Below are 26,861 nucleotides of genomic sequence, written 5' to 3'. Positions count from 1 at the left end.
CGCTGTTGGAAAAGTGGTCCCGGTAGACTAGCTCCCTGCAGGGCTGTCACCAACTTCAATTTGTACATATACAAAAAGGCAGTATCTGGAAAGTGTAACAAAAGACCTGCCTGTACTCCAGCTCTCCTACTTTTTGGAGGAAAAAAATGAGCCAAATAGTCCTTATTTGCAACCTTCCCTTTCCCCTCCTCATTCCTGTGGTCTGGTATGGAGCACTTTTCAGGCAAGGCACGGATGTGTTTGGGAAGGGAGAAACTGGTTTTGAAAACGAAGCAGCTTTCTGTGACGCTGAACCCCTCAGAACCCTATAATGGTCAAGGAATTATAAAATTTGAAGAAATGGATAGGTCTTTTTTTTTTTTTTTGGCTCAGCCTATGTTCTTCCCAAACTTTTCTTGACGTACAAACTTTTACCTTTGGCATTTTGTCTTACATCACAGGTGAAGAGTAAGTATCAACACATGTGTGTTTTGGAAGTGTGGGTCCATTAGTAGGAACCACATTGCCAAGAACTCTACAAAGAATTCTTGAAAGGCAAAAGTCAGGAGGGATCTAAAGGAAAATCCAGTCTAAAGCAGTATTTTCTCCTCCCCAGCAGCTAAATTTCGGGGTGCTCCTGCTGCCTTGACCTGACATCTAAAGAAAAAGAACATTGTCTATGAAGGTATGTTACGTTTATGTTCTGTTGCTCAAACACAAAACAGAACCCTAGGCAAAGAAGATGGACCTCTCTCTGTTGGAGGAGAGAATAAGGTAAGATACATTGATTAGAAACACCTAGAACACAGAGCAAGAGAAAACTTAAAACTCACCCAGTCTGATGCTTTTTTCTTCATGTTCCAAATATTTGTTGTCCATGTTCCTATTGTGTATGGCCTTCTTGACACTAAACTGAGCCTCCCACCATAGAGGTTCTCAAATCATGAACTCGTGGAAGCCTGGTGTTGTAGGTGAAGGGCCTGCTCCTGAAGCCCAGCGAGAGTGAACTCGGTCAGTTCTTAGATTTCAGGGGTCGACAGACTTCTCTTGTAAAGAGTCACACAGCAGGTATTTGAAGCCGTGGGCTGTAGCAGCTCTGTCACACCCATGCAACTCTGCCATTGTAGCGTGAAAGCAACTGTGTACCCATGATCAGGGGTGCCCGTGGCTCAGTAAAACTGTTTACTAAAACAGATGGAGCCTGGATTTGGCCCACCAGCCACGGTTTGCCAGCCCCTGTTCTGTAGGAGAGCTTGGAGACAGCCAATGATACCGGAGTCTACAGTTTCTTATTCCTGGAAAGATGCTGGAGACCAGCTGATGTGTGCATGAAAATACATGGCGGGAATGTTACTCACTTCCCTCCCCAGGGAAGGCATTAGTAACTGGTGATGGAATTATTTCTCATTGGGCAAGACTTCACCGTCTTTTTCAGCAGTGTTCTGGAAATTCAGTCAGAGTTTGCCATTTTTATATAGTATGTTTGGGTATAGTATATAAATTGAAATTGTTTTGAAATATGTTGTCTAAAGTTAAACTTCTGTAATATTTCATTTCAGTGTGTGTGCTATGAGACCGAACTCAAAGCATTTGACAAAGAGCACTCCCACATCTACCACTAGCTGAACTTGCCTTGAGAATCACGCTCTTAAAATGTGGATTATTCCATGTCACAGCTAGCTCACTGGGTTCTAAAACAAGCTTTGCTCTTAACGTTGTTCTTTAAAATCAAAGGACTAATTGCTCCTGCCTCTGAAGAGACTAAATCCAGTGTCTCTCATCCAGGCTCGCCAGCAGGCCACACCTCTGTCCATACCACCCACGCGCAGCTTCTAGCTGTCACTGCTGTCTGTAACACGAGATGTGGGTGCAGCTGGAAGAGGACACTCGAGTTGGCTTAGCCCTGGGCTGAACGTGAAGGTGAGAGCCTGGAGGCAGGTGCTGTGAAGTGGGGCCCCGAAGTCTGGCAGGGTCTGGGGGACAGGAAGACCCCAAATACATAGGGCAGGCTGCAACCTCATTGCAACCACAGACCATCTCAACCACCTCTGTCCTCTTGAATTCTGGCCCCAAACCCTTCTCACAGCACCCTGCATTACTCACGGTTGGTCAAAGTCCTTGGGGTCCTCCAACTTCTCTCTGAAAGATTGGCTTGTCCTATGGCCACTCATGTGTCAAAGTGGGGTAGCTGGGCTCCTTGCTGCTCCAGACAAGGATTCCTGTTCTAAAGCCCTCAGCTCCTTTGAAGTCATGGCACCCACTCAACTCCCTGTTGACTACCTTGTTACAGTCAGCAACGGTTCTGAGTCCCTCTGCTACATGCCTTGAAGCAGTTCTGGCAGCCCGATCCCCTGCCATGGATCCCCTGCCATTATTCTTTGTGAATCATTACTCTGGTCTCTCAGTTACTTGGCCTCCTGATTTTCGATGTGTTTTGTGCTTTGGTCACATGATGAGACTCGCCACGACCCTAATTACACCTGTTTGACAAGCACTGCTCTACTGCTCTATTGCTACCTCCTATCTCGATTCCATCAATTCTTCAAATCCACTTTTCTGTCTACTTTCCCTCCCCATCTACCCGAGGTTCAGTGGTCCATCATTACAGTCACACCATAAGTCTCTCTCTCCTTCCATTGTCCTCAACTGGATCCCTGAGCAACCCTGCCTCTCTCTGGGATGAGTGTTTTCCCTCCGCTAATGAGCTTGCTTCTTCTTTTATGAGAAAACAGCAGCAACAAGAAGAGACCATCTATGGCTCCCACCACGATGCATCCATAGCTCTTTATACTTCTCGCCTGCCTTTGATGGATGAGTCGTCCATCTTCCCATCTGCAGCCTTCTGCACCAGACTTGGATCCTTCTGGCTTCCTTCAAGGAGTCAGCTGCTTGAATTGTTCTTTCTCTCTTGGCTTATTCTCCCCTCAGCAGAAAACATGCTGTGATAACTTCCTTATGCCTGTATCCCATGCCTGCTACCACTCCCATTCCGCTGTTGCCCTTTAGACTAACATTTCTTGGGAGAGCTCCCTGTACTCATTACACTCACAGCTTCTGTTTACAGTCTCTCTCGAAACCCACTCCGCTCAGACCTTCATTAACCCCATTCGCCTACACCTGTCTCATTACTAAATCCAATGGCCAATTTTCCATCCTTTCCTACTTGATTCAGCAACAGCACTTGGCAGTTGGTGATTCCTCCTCCTCGCAGTCTTCTCTTTCCTGGGCTCCTAGAGCATTACTCGCACTTTTCCTCTTCCCACCCTGTAAACAAACACTGGGGTCCCAGGGCATGGTCCTGACTGCTGCTTTCCTCTAAGCTAAGGCATACCCAGATCAAACTGATCTGTCTACTTGATAGTTTTGGGTGTTTACTTGGTCCTACGTGTCCCAAACTAAATCTTGATTCATCTACATAAAATGGCACCATTTTCCTAATTACTCAGGATGAAAACCTTGGAATGATTCCTGGTGCTTCTTTTGCTCTTACATCACACCTCCAGTTTGTCGTCAAATCCTGCGCTATCTGCCCTTGCCAGCATGTTGCAATAACTTGTTAACCGTTCTATCTCCCCCCCCGCCCCATGGTCTCTCCTCCCCAGCACAACCAGACTGTCAGTCGGTGATGAGAGAGTGGTGAAGACTCCACAACTTTGTGAATATTCTAATGGAGACTGTGGTGCATATTACGGTATCTGAATTATGTCAGATTATGTAAGTTAAATCCCTCTGTCTAGAACTTTCATCTAACCCAAAATATCTTTTAAAAATACCAGTTTCACCCCTGCTTCTTTGCTTCTATTGCTCTTACCTGGAATGAGCTTCTTCACCTCCTTTCTACCTCAAAGTCTAGCCTTCCATCTTCAAAAAAAAAAAAAAAAAAAGCCATTCTGTTCTAAACACTGCCTTTTCCTTTGTTCCCTTTGTCCATAAATCTATCGAGCATTTAGCCAATGCTTAAGGCTACGACCTGTACAGTCTCCTTGACTCCACATGGAATCAGCAAGTGCATCTCACAGACTCTCCTCCTATCTGCTCGCCACCATCTCCTCCTGTCATTTCCAGTGGAAAACCTTTAAGGGTTTTCCACTGCACTCAGCCTGAAGACAAAATAACTGATCTTTCTTTACCAGAGCCTACATTTCTAGACTCTTCTGCCCATGTTCTACATTTAATATACAAAGAACTCCTTTCTGAACACAGCACCTGTGAGCACACTATCCTTCTGGCTAGTTCCTGGCAGTCAGGGCTCAGCCTTTGGTTCTCTTCTCAGCAGGCTGACCCTCCCCGCATGTGCTCCCAAGCACCCCGTACCATCTCTAGCATCACCGCCTCGTCGATCCCCTGTTCATCATCAGGCTTCTCCACCAGTCAGCCAGCTCTGGGAGAGCAGGAGTCTATGCTACAGTATCCATCCCACTTTAAATTTCCATCCCACTTTAAATTCAAGCTCCTCCTTACGCACCCTTGTCTAATATCCCCCGGCACTTGCAGACTGTGCCACCGTATTGAATGGTTCTGCTCTGCTCTGATGAGGTACGCTCTCTTCCCCTCGTGCACTGTAAGCCTTTGCGGACAGAAGCTGCTGTGGAGGCCAGCAAAGGAAGTGCCTTATGTGCCTATGGGTGGATGGTGGGCCGTACCTGGTAGGTCTCAATGGGGCGGTTTTCCATGTTGAGATCCCAGACTTTAACGGTCAGATAGTCTCTGGTCATGATGTACCTCCCACTGTGGCTGAACTTCACATCCGAAATCGAAGAGATAATTTCAGAGAAGAACGACCTGTTGCTTGGATCTTCAGGCTCTTCAAAAACTGCAGAACAGAAGCAAAACAAGACAGATTTAGCACATCCTTAGCAACGAACTAGAGAGCCAACAGTCTAAGTTGGAGTAGAAACGAGTTACTGAGAACCTGGAAGTAGAGAAAGCGGTCACTGGGTGTTCTGTAGTTTCTTTCAGAGAAGGACCCAGCTGGGACCTGTCCCGTCCGGAGATCTGGCACAGAGCCTTGCCAAGCTCCGAGTCCATGTAACTGTTTCATAATTCCCCTGGTCTGTGTCACTGCTCCTATCAACAAACACTTGAAGTCATCGGAGATGCTTAAAAAATGTGTTGATGGCTTTTTTTGAGATATAGAATTACATAAAATCTGCTCATTTGAAGTTTATAGTTCCCTGGTGGTTTTCCGTATAATCACATAATTGTATAAGCAGCACCACTGTCGAAATTTCAAACTTTTTCATCAACTGACACCCCCTCTCCCAAAATTCCATACCCATTTATAGTTACTCCTTATTCCCTACTCCTGCAGCCCTGGGAAACGATTAATCTGTTTTCTTGTTCTATGAAATTGCCTGACCTGGAAATTGCCCACAGATGGAACTGTAGGAGATAGAGCTTTCCTTGACTGGCTGCCATCCCCCCGCATCCTGTTTCCACGGTTCATCCACGCTGTGATAGATACCAGCACTCCATTCCTTTTTACGGCCGAATAACAACCCATTATACAGATGTACCACATTGGGCTTATCGAGTAATCGCCTGATAAACACCTGGGTTTCTACTTTGCAGCTATTACGAATAGTGCTGCTATGAATATGCATGGACACGCTTGTGGGTGGACATTTATTTGCCTATCTCTAGGTCACAGTTTTTAACAGTCACCTGGCTGAGCCTCAGTCAGGTCTTTTGTGTACACTGTCCATTTACGCTGATCCAGGCTCTCAGTAGCTTCAGCCGTTCCTCTTCCGCTTAGAGGAATGAATGCAAGCCTCCCCAGCTGGACAACAGATCCCATCAGAAGCTGCCGTGCTGTGTCTCTCCACTTGGCTTTTGAACTTCTCTGGTTCAAACTGAATGTCTAGAATACAGCTTAGTATATCTTAACCTTTCCCATTTCTATGCCTGATTGTTCTGCCTTCATTGACTCAAATTCCGAGGGACTCACAGGCCTCATCTTTCACTACTATCTTAGCCTTCAATGATCATTTTGTGGAAGCTGCCCACACTTGGTCTGGCCCATTTATTTATTTAATAGGACCTCAGGTACTCTCACATTATGATTTAACAATCCTCGCGTTTTTTTCTTTGTACTGAAAGTCTCGCACACAAATGTTCAATAAATGTGTTGCATGACTAGAACCAAAGCTAGACCAGCCACTGAATTCTTTGCCATCTGGGGGCTCAGCATGTATGATGGGGAGTTATATGCATTTGTCCATACTTACTTTTCACCTATAACAATGATAATTGGTTCCACTTACCAAGTGTTTGTATCACAATTTTAGGCTAAACAGAACACCAGTCTGCAAGTTTACACATCCTCCAGAGATTTCTCTTTCCTGCCTGCTCAGTACACCCAGAGTCAGTATCAAATTCCATGCAGAAAACCTAAGGCTATAATGAGTTGCTTTCAAACCTTCCTGAATTAAACTCTGAGCCAAACCACAATACTGTCGCCTCACCATTTAAGAGCAGCACAAAAACCCGTCATCAATCAGCACTGAACTTGAGAATTAAACCCACTGACACAGAGAAATCTCTTGGACTTTTATCAAGCACTCAGGAAGGCCCCTGGACTCTGACTGGTGTCCTCATAATCGAGAACTAGATTTTCACATTAGTTTCTGCTCCAGGGAATCTCATTAGGGCTTGGGACTTAGAAACTCTAGGCAAGCCCCATGCAAACCTCTCAACAGACAAGTGGGAGCCCTGGGGGAGTGGTCATCTCCACCCGACGCACCTGCAGTAAACGGGGGGGGGGGGGGGGGGAATCAGCGCACTGCCCTCTGCAGTCCATCAGCTTCTGCCTCTGTCACTTACCAGCTGTTCACATTTTATTTACTACTACGAGATTCAGTTTTCCCAGCTGCAGAAGGGGGATGCATATTGCTTGGAACATATGATTGGCACGTTGTAGGTTCTCAATAAATGTCAGGAGCTATTTTTATCCTCATTAGCATGCACTGGTTCTGTATTGGCCAATCCTGTTTTATCCCAGACTGAGACTTGGGGACTGTAGGACTTGCGGGCTATTTCAGCGACATACAGAATGTTTACAAGGTTATACCTAGAAATCCGTTCTCTGTATACATAGCATATTGGGATGCTAGCGCAGCAACCTTCTAAAGCCTGAAAATGACAGCCCCGGAGGATGGAGGGGAAATGAAAGAAGACAATTCTTTCATCAGCCCACACTAATTCTTATGTAAGACGCAGAGGGCAGGTTACAGACAATGGACTGGCCAGCACAGCACTTTGCAGCCTATTCCATGTCTATGCCTAGCCAAGTCTTAATAGCAACTCCATGACTTCTTTTCATTCATTCAGCAGCAACATTTCATAGTATTGATAATTACTGTTTACGGGAAGCTTCCTATGTTCCAGGCCCTGTGCTTTACGTGTTTAATCTCATTTAATCCTTACACTAATCTTCTCACATAGGAAAATGATTCTTTATCTCACAGATGTGAAATACTAGGGCACAGAGAGGTTTTGTCACCTGAGGACAACAGAGCTCGACTGAGGTAGAGCTGCATTTGGCACTCAGAGCCACCTGACCTCAAAGTCCTTGTTCTGAACATGATGCAGTTCTTCCCTGTATCAGGTCCAAGACCTTATTTGCATAGCTGTGAAAAGGTAACCAGCGCGAAGTCTACATAGAGTCAAGGAATCACAAAGCTGGAAGGTTCTTTTCCCCCTGGTTATTACACTAAATATTTGTTATTGTGTATTAATTAGATGACAGTGAGTGGAAAGGCTTAATGGTGACTGCTCCCACTCTATCCTTTTTATTACACTGAAGTCCTCGAAAGAATCAGCTCATTTCAAACACCTAAGGAGCACAGTTTCCACACCAAGGGCCCATGAGTTTAAGCCTTACACCATCACCAGCAACCATAGGTTGGGGACCTCAGGACTTTGTATGACCCCAGACCCTCATATCACAATAAGCCCGGCCCGCTTCAGGCCATCTCTCAACCCTGGATTCCTGCCTGTCAGCAGCGAGACAACTTTCCTCCCACTGCCCCTCTCCTCCAGTTTCTATGCATTGGCTTTTAATATATTTTGTTTCTCCTTAGATGCAAACTCTATGAGGGGAGGAGTTTTTGTTCTGCCCTGCTGTATCCCCTGAAACACAGGACACGCTCACTAAATACGTTAGATGAATGCATATTGACAAACCATTTTAAATTTTACAGAAAAATACTTATTAACTCAGTAGGTCCTGAAAGGAACCTATCTAAGCAATGCTGTATTCACCTCGAATTTGTCTCAATCCCTTGAAAAGTAGGAATAGATGAAGTCATCCATAAGTCAAAGTTTTCACGAATTCAGCCTGAACAATCACTTCCCAGCTATGTAAGTGTCTTTTACACACATGCACACACACGCAGAGCACTTAGTAAGTGACCCAGAACATTCAAAGTATTTGTTTTTGGACAGACACGTGCCAGGCCCTGTACTATATACCAAGGACACCAGGAGCAAGATAGATCCAGTCCTACTCTCATGGAACTCACAGGCCAGAGGAAATGATAAATGTTAACCAATCATACACATTTAATTACAGATGTGAGTGAGATTTTTACTGCATTATCAGAGGGAAAGAAAGGTGCTGGGGAACCAGGTAGGGGAATACAAACAGAATATCACCGCGTGTTCCATGTAATTTACTAAACACGTGGTACCAAAAAGATCGAGTGCCTGGGTATTTCTCTTGGAGACCCTTGGCTTAGCATTAACAATCCTGCTGACCTACATGGTTTCCAACTAGCTTCTAGAAAATAAAACCATTAGGGGGAGAAAAGAAGAGATCTTTGACAGAAGACAAGCTCTGCTCCCCTTGCGAGGAAGGACTCTGGATGAAAATCCTAACAGCCCAGACCGAGGCCCTGGGGATGCGTTAGATTTGCCAACAGGGAGCGTGTGTCTCAGAGACCCCAACGACAGCCCTAACGGCAGTAATGATACCTGTGATTTCTCGGTCCTCGTGCTTGGCACACATGATCCCATTTATGCTCACACTTACCAGGGTGGTACTCTCGCTGTCCTTGGAGATGAGACAGACCAAGCTAGGCGGAGTAGCTCAGGGTCACACAGTTAGGAGTAGCTGCGGGCTTTCGAAGGACCGTCTGTCTGCCTCCCTGTTACACTGTCTCCACACCCAGGCCTTCCCTTGCTCTGTCACTGTCATTTCTCTGATCAAACAACCGAGTCAAAGTGGGCTTCCCATGTTCTAGGTGTACCTCTGATGCCCGCTTCAGTGCCTCTGATCCTCACCTTCCCATGTGCCCTTCTTGGGACACTGGAGAGACGATCAGCCTGGGAGTCGCGGATGCTATGCTGGACTCCAGGCTGGACACAAATTAGTGACTCCTAATAATACCTACTACCTGTTGAACAATTACACTGTGTGCTTTGCATATAGTAACTTACTCAAGAGTCACAGGTATTATTTCCCTTTTGGACAAATTCGTCTACTCAGTCAACTCAGGCACGGGTTCTACTGCTCATAGGAGGCGGAGCAAGCGTTTTAACTTTGTCTGTTGCCAGGCTATGCTTTTAACCTCTGACCTGCCTCTCATTTCAATGGCGGGACCACCGTCGGCTCTCTGGACCTGTTTTCTTGTCTCTCATATGAAGGAGGTACGATCGTCTACCAGGTGCCTTCCACCTCTCAGATCATAGTATCAGGGAATTCCAGTGATCTGGTCTTTCAATTTTCTTCTACCAACACCCCGTCCTCTAGGCTAGCCCTCCTGAGGTGACTTCCGTGGAACACTCAGGAATATATCAGGGGTACCAGATTCTGAGGGCAAAAGAGCTTGGGAAACTCCTACTCAGTTCTGGGGGTTGACAATGCAATCAGCCTATTAAACGTGCTGAGAAGTCCTGAGGCAGAAAAAAATCACTCTCCTTTAGGAGTCCAGGTTTCTCAGCCTTTGCACGAGTGAATTTGGGCAGGGCCCATGCTGTGTTGCGGGGCACTGTAGGGTGCTTAGAACATCCCTGGCCTCTGCCCACTAAGTCTCCGAGTCCCAGATGGGACAGCCCAAAATGGCTTCAGAAATTGCCAACTGTGCCCTGGTGGGGGGGGGGGCCTGACTTGCCCCTGGCGGAGAACCAACTGCTTTTGTCCTGCTTTCAGCTCTTACTGGATCACACTACCACCCTCCCCCCATCATTGTTTTGTGTTTTTTGACACATCACTTGCAGCCCATTTTTTCTCTAGTACAGATTTCCTCAGAACACCTGGGGTTACAGCGCTATAGGCAAGAGCCACCGACCCTTCTTGTAAGTTCTACAGCTGTATGAGGTGTCCCGTGCAGAAAGAGTTTTGTGTTAGAACATGTGCAGCTAGGAGCATGTCTGCACGGAACCAAGCGTAAGCTCCCACATGGTACCTGGCACAGCGCTGTTCGCCTGAGGGAACGCAGGCCAGAGGGTAACTGAAGACAGGATCTGCATCCTGGGAAAGAGGTAAAGCAACGAGACCGAGGAAGAGTTCAGAAGAAAACTGCTGACTTGGGAGAAACCGAAAGCTAAAACCACCTGCATTACAACCGGGATGGAAGGCGGCGGAAGCACGCTGCGTGCCCGTGTGGGCTCTGGGGCCGGGAGAAGAGAGGCTGGAGGGAACCCAGAGTCTGTTCCTGCGTGTGGCTCCTTTCACTGAACCTCACGCTGGACGCTGGACGCTGCCCCGGAACCCCCGTCCACGGTGCCATGCCTAAGAGGACAGGGGGTTCCAAGCTCAGCAGGCCTGGGCTGAACCGCAGCTCTGTTGCTTCTAAGTTACGAAGCCCTGGACAAGTGGCCCGCCTCCTTCCAAGCTTCATTTACCTTAGCTGCCGAATGGAGTACCTACCTTGGAGGGGAGAGGAGATGGATCTTTCGTGTCGAGCACTTGGCATAGTGCCTGGATGCAGAAGAGCAGAAAGAGCGTGCTGCTTTAGGCAAGTGTGGGGTGACAGGAGCCCAAAAGCCTCATGTGTTTTTCCACTGGGGCAAGATTGTAAGAGCTACCGGTTGTGAAATGGATTTCTAGGTCTTCTAACCGGGCTGGCACACAGACACGCCATCACGTGTCCCTAGACTGTCCCTTGGAATGCACCTTCCCCGGGACAAGTGGTGGTGATGGGGGTGCCGAACAATGTCACCGCAGCCCTGGCTTGGATGACTCAGGCGGAGGAGAGGGAGATTGAAGGAAAGAAGGCAGGCGGATGTGAAGGCTGGTTCATGATGAGAAAGGCCCAGGCTCAGAATCAGGCACGGGGGTTTAAATTGCTCACTTGTGCTGACATGTCTTCCGCGGAGAAGTACAGCTGGCGTGCTTTTCTGTTTGGAGACATGGCTGACAACCTCCCCATAATGGGGACACGACTACAGAGAGAGGCAGATGGCAATTTTCCTTCAGAGAGATGCAGGCAACAGTTTTGCCCCCGGAGAGAAAAGGCTCGACCATTGAGACGCAGCCAGTAATTTTTACCATCTAGAAGCCACATCCGGTAATTCTGCCCAATGACAGAAATGGCCAGTAATTTTCCCAGAGAGGGTAAGAACTCCCACGGACGGATCATGCTGGCCTTTCTCCAGCTGCGGACAGTGAGAGAAGTTTAAGATTTAATTAGTGGCAACTGTACCACCCTGGGCCTCATGACACAGTCCCCAGACACGGGCTGCAGAATGCCAGAGATGCGAGATCGTATCAAGAATGAGATCAGATGCAGACTCAGGATTCTGCGTTGGGAAAGAGTGATGCCCAGTGACTCTTCCTTAGCGATTTTCCATACAGCCCTTCATTAATTCTACAAATAACTGTTCAGCAGTGAACACGGCGGCAACACAGCGCATAGCATCACGGAGAGTGAACGCCAAATCTAGAAGGGATTACGTTTGTCCCGGACTTTTGTATAACTTTGCAGAATAGATCAGCTTATATGATATATTTCACAAACAAATCTTTTAATAAACAATCAAAGTTAAAAAAAATTTTGGACTCATTTCTTTTTTTCAGAGAAGAAAAAACGGACTACAACTCAGAGGGAGGAGACATGACGGGACAGGCGAGTAGGGTCTGACCTGGCTGGTGTGACGGCGGAAGGCTTAGTAACAGGCTGAAGCTCAAGGGATCGATAAGCACTAGATAGATCAGAGGTTAGCAGACCCCCCGTGTCAAGAGCCATGTAGCAAGAATGTTAGGCCTTAAGGGCCATTTGGTCTCTGTTGCAGCCACCGTAGTGTGAAAGCAGCACAGACGATCTGGAAACAGATGACCGTGTATTTCCATCAAGCGTTCTTCGTGGACAGTGAAATTTCAGTTTCATCTAATTTTTTACACATCATGGACAGCATGGTTCCTTTTCGATCTATCATTTAAAAATGCCAAGCCCTCATTCTTCACTAGAGTTGTACAAAAACAGGTGGTGTGCCCTATTTGGCCTGGAGACCATAGTTTGCTGACCCCTGATGACGATGGTCAGGGGATGGGAGGGGTGCCTCCTATGCTGGACAGGGCCGTCAGCAGGAGTAAGTACATTTCGGGGGGACAGTGGGATCAGAGGATGGCTGTTGGCGCAGAGACGTCCTGTGGAAAGCCTGGAGCATGAGATCGTGGCTTAGTAACCGCAACCGTGCTTTCCTCAGGTACATGTGCAAGCCTGGAACTGGAGAGGCTGATGGACTCTGGAGGCAGACACCCTTGGGCTCAAACCCGTGCCCCACCAGTTATAGGCCGGATTGTCTTTTTCAAGTTTCCGTAACTTTCTGAGATTCAGATTCCTTATCTTTATTTATTATTTTTTTTAAAAGATTTTATTTATTTATTTGACAGAGAGAGACAGCCAGCGAGAGAGGGAACACAAGCAGGGGCAGTGGGAGAGGAAGAAGCAGGCTTCCAGCAGAGCAGGGAACCTGATGCGGGGTCAATCCCAGGACCCTGGGATCAGCCCTGAGCTGAAGGCAGACGCTTAACGACTGAGCCACCCAGGCGCCACTGGATTCCTTATCTTTAAAATGCAGATACCATTTTAAGAATCAAAAGGGAGAAAAGCAGGTAGGATGCCTACTGCAGGTAGGTACAAGGCACTTGGACAGGTATGGAGGTCATGAAAGTGAGGGAGAGAGGCAAGGACCCTGTGCGCTTTGGTTCTGTCTTCAACAGAGTGGGGGCGGGGGGACTACTTACTTATCATGGCTGGGAGCTTTTTTTTTTTTTTTTTTTTAAAAAGGCAGAAAAGTTGCTTGTTTCCTCTGTGGTAGGTAGAAAAAGCTCCCTGAGCCCAAGATGTCCATGCCCTCCTTCCTAGAACCTGTGATTATCTTACAGAGCCAAAGGGAATGCAGGTTGCTAATTACGTGACTTTAAAATGGGAAGATTATGCTAGGTTATCTGGATGCACCTAAAGGAATGAAGGTCAGTGTCAGAGTGACCCAATGGAACAGGGTCTCCACGGCCACCTCTGGCTTTGAAGCTGGAGTAAAGGGGCCAGGAGCCAAGGAATGTGGGCTGCCTATAGAATCAGGAAAAGGCAACAAAACGGATTCTCCCACAGAGCCTCCAGAAAACAACAGGGCCCCGCAGGCATCTTGATTTTAGGTGACCTCCTGACCTTCAGAACTGTAAGATCATTTTGTATTGTTTAAGGTCACGACATTTACTATGTTTGTGGTAATCTGTTACAGCAGCAAGAGGAAATTAACACCTCTCTTTCCCCGTATTATCAAAGGAAGGGGAAAGAATTTGTGTGCTCTCTTGTCCAACCTGACTCTGGGAAGCTGCTCTGATGTCCCTGGACCTCATGGCCGTTCTGTCTCGCCCATGCCCTCTCAGCAGTTGCTGCTCCCCAGCTGGCCCAGAAAGCAAGCCAGCATGAGCTGTGATGGGTGTGCTGCTTTCAGGGGAGCTGGTGAACCAGCATGGCCCAGGCACCCTCTCCTCTCCGCGTTCCTGCCCCTGTCCGGCTGCTGCACCCACAGGCTGACACAGTCCAGAAGGACCAGGACAGAGAAGCTGCAAAGAGAGCAAGCAGGGGGTCCAGACACCAGGAGGGTGGAGCAGAACAGGAGACTACCTGTGATCCTGATGAGTGCTGGGTAACTCTTCCCAAAGCAATGCCACTTCCCTGCAAAGACGCCTCCTCTGACTCCCCACTGCCAACAGCCAAGAGCCGCCTCCTCGGCCTGCCCTCCAGGGCCCTCTGTACCAGGCTGCAGATCGGGCGCCCTTCTCTTCTGCTCCAGTACTGCACTGGGCCTCACTGGCCCACTCCTCATTTGCACCAGGGCCAGAGAGCTCCCGCCTGCAGGGGCCCGGCACCAGTGAGGCGGACGCAGCAGGCGTGGACTCACAACAGGGAGTGGCAGGGACTGTGGCAAACGGCTGTGTCCATAACCGACACAGAGGGCAGTTTCCACTCAGCTCCAGCTGATTGCTGCCATGCAGGAATGTGGGTCCAGCAGAGCCAGACCATCTCCTCTGTGAAGTCTAAGTTTTTCTGAGAAATCCAGACATTTCATTGTTAGCGATCAATTCACACATTTTAGCGGGTGGGCAAATAGAGTTCATCTGTCAGCCGTGTGGGCTGTTGTCGGTGACGTGTGGGCCACATCCTGAAATGATGATGCCCAGTGTTTATAGGGCACTTAGTGGATGCTAGCCCTTGACGGCTCACACCTTCCTGACGTAGTCTGGGCTGCTACCGCAGGAGAGAATAGATGGGTGGCTGATCGACAACAGAAACCGTGCACAGTTTTAGAGGCTGCAAATTTGAGAGTAAGGTGCCAACTGGATCAAGCTCTGGGTTGCAGATGGCCAATGTCTTCTTGTAGCCACGCAACGGAGAGGGTGGCAGCCTCTTTGATCTGGGCATGAATCCTATACGTGTGGGTTCTATCCTCATGATGCAATTACCTGCTAAGGGCCCCACCTTCGAACACCATCACGCTGCGTTAGGATTTCAACATGCTAATTCTGAAGGGACACACAGATTCCATCCAGAATACCACCTCTCTGCTCCTCTGTTTCTCTGCCTCCTGTTCTTTTCCAAGAAGCCTTCTTTGACCACCTCAGCCCTCTGAAAACTTTCCTTCCTTTAACTGGTTAATTTGGCCACCCTCTCTATTTTATTAAAGAACACAGGTATATGCTGAGAACCTGCAAGGAGCTAAGCAATCCTAGTGCAGGGGGCAGGCCCTGCAGAAGGGGGCAGGAGTGACGGCAGCATGTGGCACCTGTCAGGCACTGCCCCGGGTGAGAATGAGCTCCATCTCCCCCAGCTGAGGAATCGGGGGGCTTGGAGAGACCGGGACCACGTGCTCCCTGAGTGAGGACAGCATCTTAGAGCCTCATTAGCTCTGGGGTTAGACATTTATCATGAAGGAGCCTCAGTTGGAACCTGTGATCTTTTGGCGGAGGGCGTACCTCCCAAAGGCCGAAGTGGGGCTAACATCCACAGACGAGTGTATTAATTGGGGCCTGTTTGTTCTTCCTTTGGGAGGAATAAGCACTTATGAGTCATGCAGGGTTGCTGCCTTTCTGAGAACTGTCATTCTAGAAAGATGCTGATTGGAGATTTTGGGGCACACTGTCTCCGGCCTGCGGCGGGGAAGGGAGGCGGTGCCTGTCCAGACGACACGATGACTTGGCAGGGGGGGTCTCGACAGGCGCCTCATGAAGAAACCTAGTCACAGTGAGGCGTGGCTTCACAAGGGCTCATATTCGGTCTTTTCCTCAGTGTCAGGTCTCTCTGTAAGGTGGGTGAGTAGCAAAGGCGTCTGTGGGTCCTTATGCCTCCCGCTGCGGAAGTAGCCGCTGGGCTGCCGGAACATGACAACGGTGTCTGCAGGTCCCTGAGCCCACTCCGTACATGACCGGTTAGAGACTGCTAGTCTCCCTGATTTCTCTCTCTCAAAATTTGTTCCCAGCAGGAAGCTTTGGGCAGCTGCTCCAGGAGAAGCCTGCACTCCCTGGGGAGCCTCTGCCCGAGTGGAAGGGACTGTGAGCGTGTGGTCGTTATTAGGGCTGACTGCTGGGAAGCTGGTTGTCATGGCACCACCGAGGCCGGGCCTGCACTCCCACGATGTCACCATTTTCCAGGCTCAGTACATAATCACTGCAAGGAGAGGCACGAACACGGAAAGGGAGAGGGGAGCGGCTCCCTGCTGACAGTAATCTCCTTGCAGAGCGCAGAGAGGGGTTCAAGGCTGAGTGGGAGGGTCCGTCTGGAGCCGGGCCAAGCACCATACGGAGAGGGACCAGCTGTAGGCTGGTTATCACTTCACTGTGTTCTCACAGCTCCCGTGCAATGCCTGTGTTCCCAGCACTGCTTTCTACAGAAAAACATTGTTCCTAACCCCAGTCAGACCTGTGTCTCGAATGTTCCTGGAGCTCGCATATGTGGCGTAGGAATAGCTCCCGTGTCGGAGTGCACGGAGTAATAGCCTCGCATCTCTCTACGCACGTGATATTCCATTGCATTCTCTCAACATTTTACAGATGAAGAAATGAGGCTCTGAGGGCCGTCTGCCCCTAGCCCAGGCCAGGAGGAGGCAGAGCTGGAATGTGAACCCACCTGCAGCTCTATGGGCCACTACTGTCCCCCGTTCTACATCATTTGTCCTCTAGTCCCATGATCAGGAGAGGAGACCCCTTCAATCCGGAAATGATGACACCAGAGGGTAGGGTTCCAGGACAATGCAGAAGAGTGGTCGAAGGATTAAACGTCTGATCTGGGCATTAGCTATGTGCTCTCAGCCATCACACAGAATTCACCAGGGCGGAGAGATCTCTTATAGACGTAACACAGTGCGGCGGGGGCAAAGTGGAGGGCAGTCACCGGACTGGCTGAGCACCTCATTACCCGCTGGCCACCCCCTCTCTTGTTCCGCACTGGCTCCACACAGACCGTCCCCACATGGGCCCGCCTTTCCCCTCCAAGGAGCCTCCAGGACCTTGAAGAGAGAACGCATTTTGCAATCGCTGCAGAAAATACAGGCTGCGACCCTAAGCAAGCACTCTGGCTTAACGACTTGGTCAGGGGGAGGACAGGAGGGACAGTCTGTACCCCATTCTCGTTTTGAGTCTGGCTGAAGATGAAGCCATCCCCTCACTGTCGCTCACGCACTTCCCTGCGGCGCACTCCGGGCTCCCGCTCAGCAGGTGCGCGGGCAACGCGGGAGCCACAGTCTGTCGGGGTCCGGAAAGCCAGACTCTGCCAGTGGAATGCGTGAGCCCCCCTCTGCCCTCCCGGTACCTGGCTCACCCAGCCACCACCTGCTCTGGCCTGGTGAGGCAATGACAGGAAGAATCTCTACGGCGTTCTTGCTCACAGCTTCAGCCGTGGGCTTTAGACCTGGGTTTGAATCTCGGCTCTGCCAAGAGTAGATCTTTGACTTTGCCCAAGTTACTTGCTTTCTGGAGCCCCCGTTTTCTCATCTACAACTCAAGTTCATGGATTGTTGGGATAAGAATAAAATACTAATAAATACTGAGTGCCTTCTGTGGGCCAGGCATTACCTCACGGACTCCCCCTAACAACGTAATAATGCAGGCTCCACTCTCGGCCCCATTTTGTAGAGGGAAACACTGAGACTTACAGAGCTTACGTGCAAGAAGTTAGGTCCAAGTTACTCACACTGGGTTTGTCTGACCCTAGACCAGCGCTACTGACCACTGGACTATGTGTCCTCTCTCCATCCTCATTAAAACCCACTTTCCAAACCACAAGTCTCACCAATCCCTGGCACTGGCCTTTACGGTTTACCTTCATAAAGCTCAACAGAGCTGGGAATGCCATACCAGAAAGCTCTCTGCTCCACTGCTTCCTCTCGTACTCCCTGTCCCTTCTTCTCCCTCCCGCCGCCCCCCACCCATCTCCTTCCGGACACCTGATTCAGAAACAATCCCTTTCTTCCCTGAACTTCCAGAGCACAGCTCTCGGGTTCTCATCAGGACACAAAAGTCAGAACATCATAAAACACTACAATATTACCCTTAAAGGAGGTTATTATCTATACCTCGGTATTAAATAAGTTATGATTTTGTACTACAGACATATATACAGACCACAAATGTTTCAGGAACACTTCTAGGAGGAAAGCTTAAAACTGAGAAAATTCTGCGTTTTAGCTCATTTGACTGTGCTGGGCACCGGGACGAGATAACACCCAGTGCCTTTATTTCCATCCTTGGCTTCCGAACCACAGTACCAGTGTATTGTGAGACACGCCACATTTTATCTGATGTTCGTTCTTTTATAAACAGGTCCCCTACCCTTCATCCATTCCCTCGCTAAGTATGATTTCGCATGCAGGCTAGGCCAGGCGCTGTTCGGGAATGCTTCTGCTCCTTGCTGACCTCCTTAGGGGCGAGCAACCGTGTGCTGTATTAATACGCATCTGGATTTCTGTGGCTCTACACTGACGTGAATACAGAAGAATCTCGGTAAACGGGGACTGAAAAACACCATGATTAGGAACTTTGGGGAACACCCGGGACACACTGAGGATGACATTTGGCGTGGCAGTTCATTTTAACCATGTAACACGACAGTCAGCATAAATCCTATGTAGTCAGCGTTTTCTCTCTCAGACACTGGGGATCTAAAGTTCACGTTCAATGTAAAAACGAAGTTGGTGTTAGAAACATTCCATAGTTACAGATCCTCTCATCTGGCGGAGGTTAAGTCTATTGAGCCAGGGACAGCATCTTACACGTCTGCCTATCCCGCTGTGTTGAACACAATACCTGACTCACATTTATTGACCGGTCGGTCCCTTGCTTTGTTTGATCTCACCATCTTTTTTCCTAAGCTGGGTGATCCTATTTTCTCCTATGTACACCTTTCAGTGACAATTTCATGACATTATGGGGATTTCGAAATGATACCAAAATTTCAGGGTGAATGAGTCGACCCCAGAATTAGGGATGCCATCCATAAGATAAATCCTATTTAAATCTTTATGTTCGGGTTAAAGATGTGAGACAAGATAGAAGCAAGTATCATTATAAGCTTGGTGGGGGTGAGCCTTCCCCTGCCCTTGGCTGCCTCTGGGCTGTGCCTGAGGACGATGGGAGGCCAGCAGATGCTCGGAGTAATTCAGCAGATAAAGGGACCTGCTCTGATGGGGCTGGAGGCTGCGTGAGTGGCCAGCAGATCTCACAACTCAGTTATGGATGCCACCTACTGAGCTGTCAAAATAGAATCATGTGAACGGCACAGGGGGCTCGCATTAGCCGATATACTTAAACACGGGTCAATTACACACGTGAGAGAGTCCCCATTCCCTTCTCTATCCTCCAGCGCTGGGCAAGTCGGAAGGTGGCCGTCTTCATTATAGGAAGAAATAAACCCATGATAAACCCACTATCTTTGTTGGTGTATTAGATTTAACTTTTCTGGATTTTCATTTCCTCGAGCTGCAAAAAGGAGGAAATACTCTGAACTCACAGGGTTTTGTGAAGATGAATACGATAACAAACAGAAGGGGCTCTGTAAATGGTAAAATGCTAAACTATTAAAGGTATCAATATAATCGTTTATGCCTTTTTTTTAATATGAATCATATGTCCACAGAATTTGTGAGTCTCTTTCCCAAATGGTCTTTCCACTAGTCTATGCCAGCTCCTTCACTGCCCTCCATCTGGCACGTGCTTAGGCCAAAACACTGGGCATCATCCTGGATTCTTCCCTTTATCTCTCCTTCCATATCTAGCTTTCAAACAAGTCCTGTTCACTTTACACTCAAAGCACTGCCCACATGAGGCCAGTTTAGATCTAATCTGCTGTCGTCTCTTGCCTGGACCATTTGATACCTTTCTAACTCCTCTCCCAGCATCCACTTTTCTTCCTCACATTTCACTCTTTACATATCCTGAGTGATATATTTACAAGTCTATCCATGGTACTTTTTTTTCCCCAAGATTTTATCTATTTGAGAGAGAGAGAGCGAGTGAGCATGAGGCAGAGGCAGAGGGAGAAGCAGGCTCCTCACCGAGCAGGGAGCCCAATGCGGGGCTCGATCCCAGGACCCCGAGATCATGACCCGAGCCGAAGGCAGACGCTTAACCGACTGAGCCACCCAGGCACCCCGAGTAGACATGGCACTCCTTTGCACAAGCCCTCCTAGATTTTCTCTTCCCACATAAAATAGAAGCCAAATGCTGTACTCTGCCTACAGGGCTACCAAGTTGCCTGACTCCGAAGCCCTTTGCATGGAATACCCTGGGAGTGAGGCCTGGGGGTTGTATGGGGTGACCCCTGAATCCTAGTGATCCCCTAGTGGCCTCTAATGAGTTCCCACTGGGGTCTTGTGTGACCTCAGCTACCAGCCTGCTCCTCCCAATCCCCTTCTTGCTGCTCCCTTCACCACACTACAGACAGACAAACTGGTCTTCCTCTGCCCCTCAATCTGGCCAGCGCAGTCCAGACTCAGAGCCTCCGCATTTGCTGCTGCTACTTCTCCAGAAACACTTTTGACCAAATCTCACGTTATGTTATTTGTCTGTGTGTGTGTTGTCTGTCCATCTACTTGGATGGGTGCCATGGGGGCAGGAGGTGTCATTTTCCTAGTGCCTAGAAACAGAGCCCAGCACATCGCAGTGACAATATTTGTCAAATAGGTCAATAGGAGGTTGATTACCATCATTTCAGAAACTCCTCGGCCCTTTATTTTGCCTACCTGCAAATGCCAGTGCATCCTCAAAGCTAGAAACGAGCGAACACAGGTGCGGGCAGCTGCTCTTTAGTGTGAGCCTTTTCATTTATATGAAGAGAAGCCCCGGGAGCAAACTGATCACACTGCATGACCGGAGCTGTTCTACAGGCCTACGGTCAGCACCTTCACTAGGCTCCGTGCAAGAGGGACAAATAAAGAACTTCAGCCATAAGGCAGGAACCATTTAGTGGGAGAGACAGCAATGGAAACAGAATTTCAACCGATAGGGTCAGATGGAGGGCACTGGGTCCTACTTGGCGAAACGTGAAGATAATAGGCAGGGCTATGACTCCTGAAGGATGCCCACGTCCTACTCCAGAACTGGTGAATATTTCACCTTTCATGGCAAAGGGGAATTAAGATCATAAATGGAATTAAGGTTGCTCATCAGCTGACCTTAAACTAAGATTAATCCGGAAGACCTGGGCAGAGACAATGCACGCATAGATGTCCTTACAAGCGGATGAGGAAGGCGGAAGCGCAAAGTCAGAGTGATGTGTTGTGCTAAGGACTTGTCCCACTGTCGCAGGATTTCAGCTAAAGGGGCCAGAAGCCAAGGAATGGCAGTAGACTCTTAGAAGTTCAAAAAACAAAGATATGGACTCTCCCTTGGAGACTCCAGAAGAGCACAGCCCTGCCAACACCTCGATTTTAGCCCGTGGGACCCATGTCAGACTTTTGACCTCCAGAACAATTAAATGATACATTTATGTTGTTTTTAGGAAATTTGTGATAATTTGTTACATCAGCCAGAGGAAACTAATACACAGAGGAAGAGGTGAAATTTCTGATGTCACCTGTGGTAGGAACGGACAGGCTACTCTAAGACCCATCTTGCCCAGGTCAGTGCTTCTCCTGGGGGCAAATTTCTTCCGGGTATTCCCTTGACGAAGTTTCTCTTGAACCTCCAAGTCAGGATGCTCACCCAGGGCCTGTGACTGCTTTGCCAGTGACGGCTCGTCATGGATGAGGATGACGGCAAGTTGCTTTGACATGTTCCAAGCCCAAAGCAGGCAGGGCCACTTACAATGTCACGGCCAGCCTTTCCCGTCCTGTGTCTCTGGGGCTGCAGCCACGTGCCCGAGCCCATTGTGGCTCTGCTGCCTTCTCATCTAAGGCCCCTAGTGAGGGAGAGAGCAAGGCCTGGAAGGTGTCAACCGCTAATGAATGACACTTGCCTTCAAAATTAATAAGCCTTCCAGTTCTTAGGAAAATGCACTCAACTGGAGTCTCCAGGATGACTAATTGACAGAACTGGTTAAATTAATCAAAAATGGAAATGAGGATGGGGAAAGGGGGAAGGGATTCTATTTTTACTCTGTGACTTGGGTTTGGTGGCTCAGTTGTTAATGGCTGCTAAGCTTGAATGGGGTAGACACTGGGTTGGGGTGGGGGGGCTGGTTTTGGTAAATTCTACTCCCTGTAGCAAGTCTCTGGCTTTTCCCCAAGAGGGGGTGGTGTCTGTGTGTTTGTAATCCTGTCATCAGGCAAAAGCATTTTAATAAAGGGCCTTGTCTTTTCACCTAACCTCCCCTAAAATAAACAGTTAATTATGTCCCTGATCAATACGGAACCCCTTTTGGAAGCTGTGTCAAACCTCAGAGGTTTTAAGATTCATTGCAGCTGTATTGTTGCTGATGTCTTCGGACACATTCAGTCAGAGACCTGGGGAATGAGCCGTAGCTTTATTAAGGGATCTAGTGGTCTAGAGAAGCAGGGCTTGGCAATTAAGTTTGTAGATGAGGGTGAAGAACGAGACAGTGGATTTCATATTCTCTGCAAGGGAAGAGTTAGTTCTGCAATTGGAAACCACTGGCCTGGGGGATCCAGTCGATGGGGATTATAGGAAATGGAGCCCCATGAAATAATTCTTCTGGATGTTAGCAAAAGGTCACGCTTCTTTGATAGCTGCCAAAGAGCCAGGAAAAGAATTAATTCTCTTGGAAGCAGGCAGACCTGGGTTCAAATGCTGTCTCCTTCAGTATGATTTGCGGCAAGTGCCTTCACCTCTCTGTGCCTTGTCTGTAAAGAGGAGTGATCAGAACCAATCTTCATGGGTTGTTGTGAGGCTTACACCAAATACAGAAGAGCCATCCCCCTCCACTGCACATGCTTCTGGAGGAAAACAGAATTTCTGATTTGGATTGTTAGGCTGGGCAGCAAACTGTACCCCGTCCGCAAGAGAACCAGATGTTTTCCCAATGACTATACTATTCACTAAAACATCTCAGACTTGATGGCCTCAAGTGTTGCCATCTTTCCCCCACAACATGAAAACGTCAGATCATTGTCACACCAGCCCCATGACTGCAAAGGTAAGCGGACAGCAGGGTGGGTGCTGACTGTCCCTAACCAGGCAGCCTTCCTTGGTTTCATCTGAATGAGGGGATTTCGGTAGTCACGTCTTCCGCTGCCAGGGCAGATGGGCCGGGTTGCCGAAAGAGGGGACTCTATGCAGGATACTCACCGCTGCAACCGGGAAGGGGCCTGGGGCTCCAGAGCCGCTCAACCCACCCCACCCCGTCACCGCTGCCCACAGCAGCCCTGGGCCCTCACCCTGGCCTTCTCTCCTCTCTTGGCTTCCACACCACTGCCCCCACCCCTCTCTCCCGCAGCCCCCGTTTCCCTCTTACCTCCCTGGTGGCTCATACTCAGCCTCCGGTCAAAGACCGCCTCCTCTTCCCCCACTGCACTGGCGAAGGTCGCTGTGCCCTAGGCTCTGTCCCAGACTGTCTGCTCCTCCCCACTGACACCCTCTCCCCTAAACCACTTCACCCCACCCCATGGCTTTAAATATCCTAGCAGCTCATGACTCCTCAATTCTCTCTTCAGCCCACACCTCTCCTCTGACGTCCACACTCAGGTGTCCACGTGTTGCAGACTTCCCTACACGGATGGGTCAGACACACCTCAGGCTGGCGCATCCCAAAGACAGTGCTCGGTCTTTCCACAACAACCTGTTCCTGCCTCAGTCTCCTCGTTTCACTGCACGTCACCACTATGCCTCCGTCACTCCAGAACAAAACCTATGAGTTATCTTAGGCTCCTCTCTTTCTAGACCTCTCCACCGCCAGCCTCTCAGCGGCTCTGCTGAGCTCTCTCTTCAGGTGGTTCGGCATCTGTCCACTTACCACCCCTCGCATGCCCCCGCCCTGGTCAGAGTCACTATCCTTTCTTGTCCAGGCTGAGGTGAGAGCCTGCTAACTGGTCTCTCTGCTCCCAGGCTCACCACCCCCTTTTCTTTGAGAACACTTTTATGGCCATAAACAGAGTATCAGCCACTTCTCTGCTTAGAACCGCCTACTGGCTTCCACCTCACCTTAAACAGAATCCAGGTGCTCTGCCTGGTCTACCAGATGACCTCCTCTGGCTCCCACCTGCCTTTTCTGCCTCATCCTCTACTCTGCGGCTTGGCCCACCGGCTTCCATCCACCGGTCTTTTGTCGACTTTTCCAACACACAAGGTTGTTCCCATGTGAGGACCTTCATACTTCGATGTTACCTCTGTTTGTCTGCTTCTGACAATTCAAGTCTCAGTTCAAAGGCTTTGCCCTACCACCGTATGCAAATACCTCCACCCAGCTACTCCTTAACCCTGTTTAATCCGACAGCTTTTGTCACTGGGTGAAATGTTGCATTTATTTGTGCACTGGCATGTTCACTGTCCCCCACTCCCACTGGCATGGGAGCTCTGTCAAGTCAGGAGGGACCAGGTGTGAATAACTCATAGCTGAGTATGTGATTTCTGGTGTTCTGGTTAAGGGGTGCAGGTCTGGATCAAACCCCAGCTCTGTCGCTGGGGAGAATTTGGTGTTCTGTCATAAGAAGGGCATTTGGTGGCCATCAGAGTATCATCTTTCCTCTTCGTCATCTGTAAAACGTGACTGACGATGGTATGCCCCTCACAAGGCTGTCGGGACGTCGAATGAGCTTGCAACTTGGCCTACTTTCTGGACGTCATAACAGGCCCCAGAAGTTAGCTGAGGTAGTGACCCTGATGTGACTCCATCAATGGCTGTCACTGCCGCTGCTCCTGTCCCCACTCTTAAAAGACATGCGTGGAAGGGAAGCAGGACAACACCAGCACCCCAACCATATCTGACATGGGGCTCACGTGGGCAGGCACTGTTCTAAGGCTTCATGGTGTTCTCTCCTGTCAGCCTCGCAAGCATCCTAGAAGGCATGCATTCCCACTGGTCCTATTTTATAGACGAGGAAACTGAGGCACAGAGAAGTTAAGTAAGCTGTTCCAGGTCACCCAGTTAGGCCATGGGCACAGACTAACAGTGGGCACCAGACTGACTTCCCTCCCCGACACTGGCTCTGAGCTCACGCACTACTGTCAGTTTCACCTGGAGGAAGCGAAGAAACAAAGCAACAGTGTTCTGGCCTGTGCTCGCAGGTAATGCTATGGACTGAGTGTGTCCCCCTGCCAGACTCCCATGTTGAGTCCTCATCCCCAGGGCGATGGTATTTGTAAGTGGGGCCTCGGGGAGGTGATCAGGTCTTGAGAGTGGAGCCCTCACGAATGGGAACAGTGCCTTTATGAAACAGAGTCCCCAGAGAGCCCCCTCCCCCTTCCCACCATGTGAGGACACAGCACTGTGACGGCTGTCTGTGAACCAGGAGGTAGGTCCCCACCAGACAGTGAATCTGCCTGGGCCTTGATCTTGGACCTGCAGCCTCCAGAACTGAGAGACATACATGTGGGGTGTTTAAGCCCCCAGTGTGTGTTCTATCACAGCAGCTTGAACAGACGAAGACAAGGAGCATCCTGCTGGGCTGTGCACGGCCTCGCCCAGCCCAGTACCTGAGACGGAGGCTGTCAGAGGGTGCGTGCGGAGGGAACCCTGTGCTTCCATTCTGGAGCTGAGGCCTCCCCGCAGGGCTCTCCTGCTATCCACAGACTTCCAACCAGAGAAGCACAGATCCAGCCCTGGGGGAATGTGGAAGAGAGGTAAGGTGCGGCTTCTCAGGATTCTGACCTCGATCCTGCATGCCAGCCTCTGTCTACACCTCCTCTCCTCACTCTGCTGCATTCCCGGTGGGGCTGCGCCTGCGGCCCCCCTTCACAGTTAGCCTAATCACCGCCCACTTGCTCCATGTTTAACTGCGTCCACAGGTTGTTGGCAAGTTTGATCTCTAGGGCCCTTCGGGGGACGCCCCCCTCCATTTCCACGTGAGGATTTCACCGGCCTCTTGACCACAGCTAGCGAGCCTGGGATCCGCACCTGCCCCACTGCTTCCAGGGCCCCTGCTCCTGACTATATTCATGTCGTCTATCAGGGGCTCAACTGTGTCCCTCGCTACCCGAATTCCTATGTTGAAGCCCTAACTCCCAATACGTCTGAATGTAGCTGCATTTGGGCAAAGCGCCTTTAAAGAGGGGATTAAACTAAAATGACATCACCAGGGCGGATCCTAATCCATTACGACTGGTACCCTTAGCAGAAGAAGGGTTTTGGACACAGATGTGCACCAAGCGAAGATGACATGAGGACACAGGGCCCTGACGACAGTCATCAGTAAGCCAGGGAGAAAGGCCCAGAATAGGCCCTTTCTGCACAGCACTCTGAAGACGCGAACTCGGTTAACGCTCTGACACAGGACTTCTGGTGCTGGCACGAGAGACAATTAGGTTTGGGACTTGAAGCCCCCCCCCCCCCCCCCCGGTTTGTGGTACTTTGCTATGGCAATGCTAGTACACGAAAACACCCTCTTTCACTTGTCTTTTCCCATCTGCCGGCCTTCCAGCCACAGAGGTTCAGTGAAGACCTGCTCTAGCTGGCACTGCACTAAGTATTGGTAGTTCTGTGGTCGGTAAGATACGGTCCCTGCCCTCGTGGAGATTACATTCTGGTTGGGGGGACAGAGAAAGAAGAGCAGACATCTAGGGATGAATGCTATGAACAAAGAAAAGAAAAAAACAGGGTAATGAGATATGCATAGGGTGCAAATGAGGTAAACAGGGAAGTCCTCTCTGAGGAGGTGAGACTTTCCAAGAAATCTAAAAACATGAGAACAGTCCAGACAAGTGGGAACACGCTGGGAGAGCGTTCCAGGCAGAGGAATAGCCTGTGCAAAGGTCCTGAGGCAGGAAAGGTCTGGGTGTGTTAGAGGCGCAGGAAGCAGGCCCGGGTGGCCAGACTATGGGGAGCTGTGGT

The 26,861-nt window shown here is 49.4% G+C and overlaps 1 protein-coding gene across 4 annotated transcripts in view; it reads right to left on the bottom strand.

The window, feature by feature from the left end:
* PPP2R2B (protein phosphatase 2 regulatory subunit Bbeta) overlaps window positions 1-26,861 on the bottom strand; it is a 633,944-nt gene that overhangs the window by 5,650 nt on the left and 601,433 nt on the right. For all 4 annotated transcript variants that reach the window (XM_087862155.1, XM_087862156.1, XM_045794355.2 and 1 more), the window contains one exon: window positions 4,623-4,792. In XM_087862155.1, the coding sequence (XP_087718281.1) occupies window positions 4,623-4,792 (170 nt within the window). The remainder of the gene's footprint in view (window positions 1-4,622; window positions 4,793-26,861) is intronic.

The sequence above is a fragment of the Ursus americanus genome, chromosome 5, assembly GCF_024610735.1.
Source record: "Ursus americanus isolate L20-20 chromosome 5, mUrsAme1.1.p, whole genome shotgun sequence".
Lineage (NCBI taxonomy): Eukaryota > Metazoa > Chordata > Mammalia > Carnivora > Ursidae > Ursus > Ursus americanus.
The sequence above is the reverse complement of the archived record's forward strand: the minus strand, read 5'-3'. Positions and strand labels throughout refer to the sequence as shown.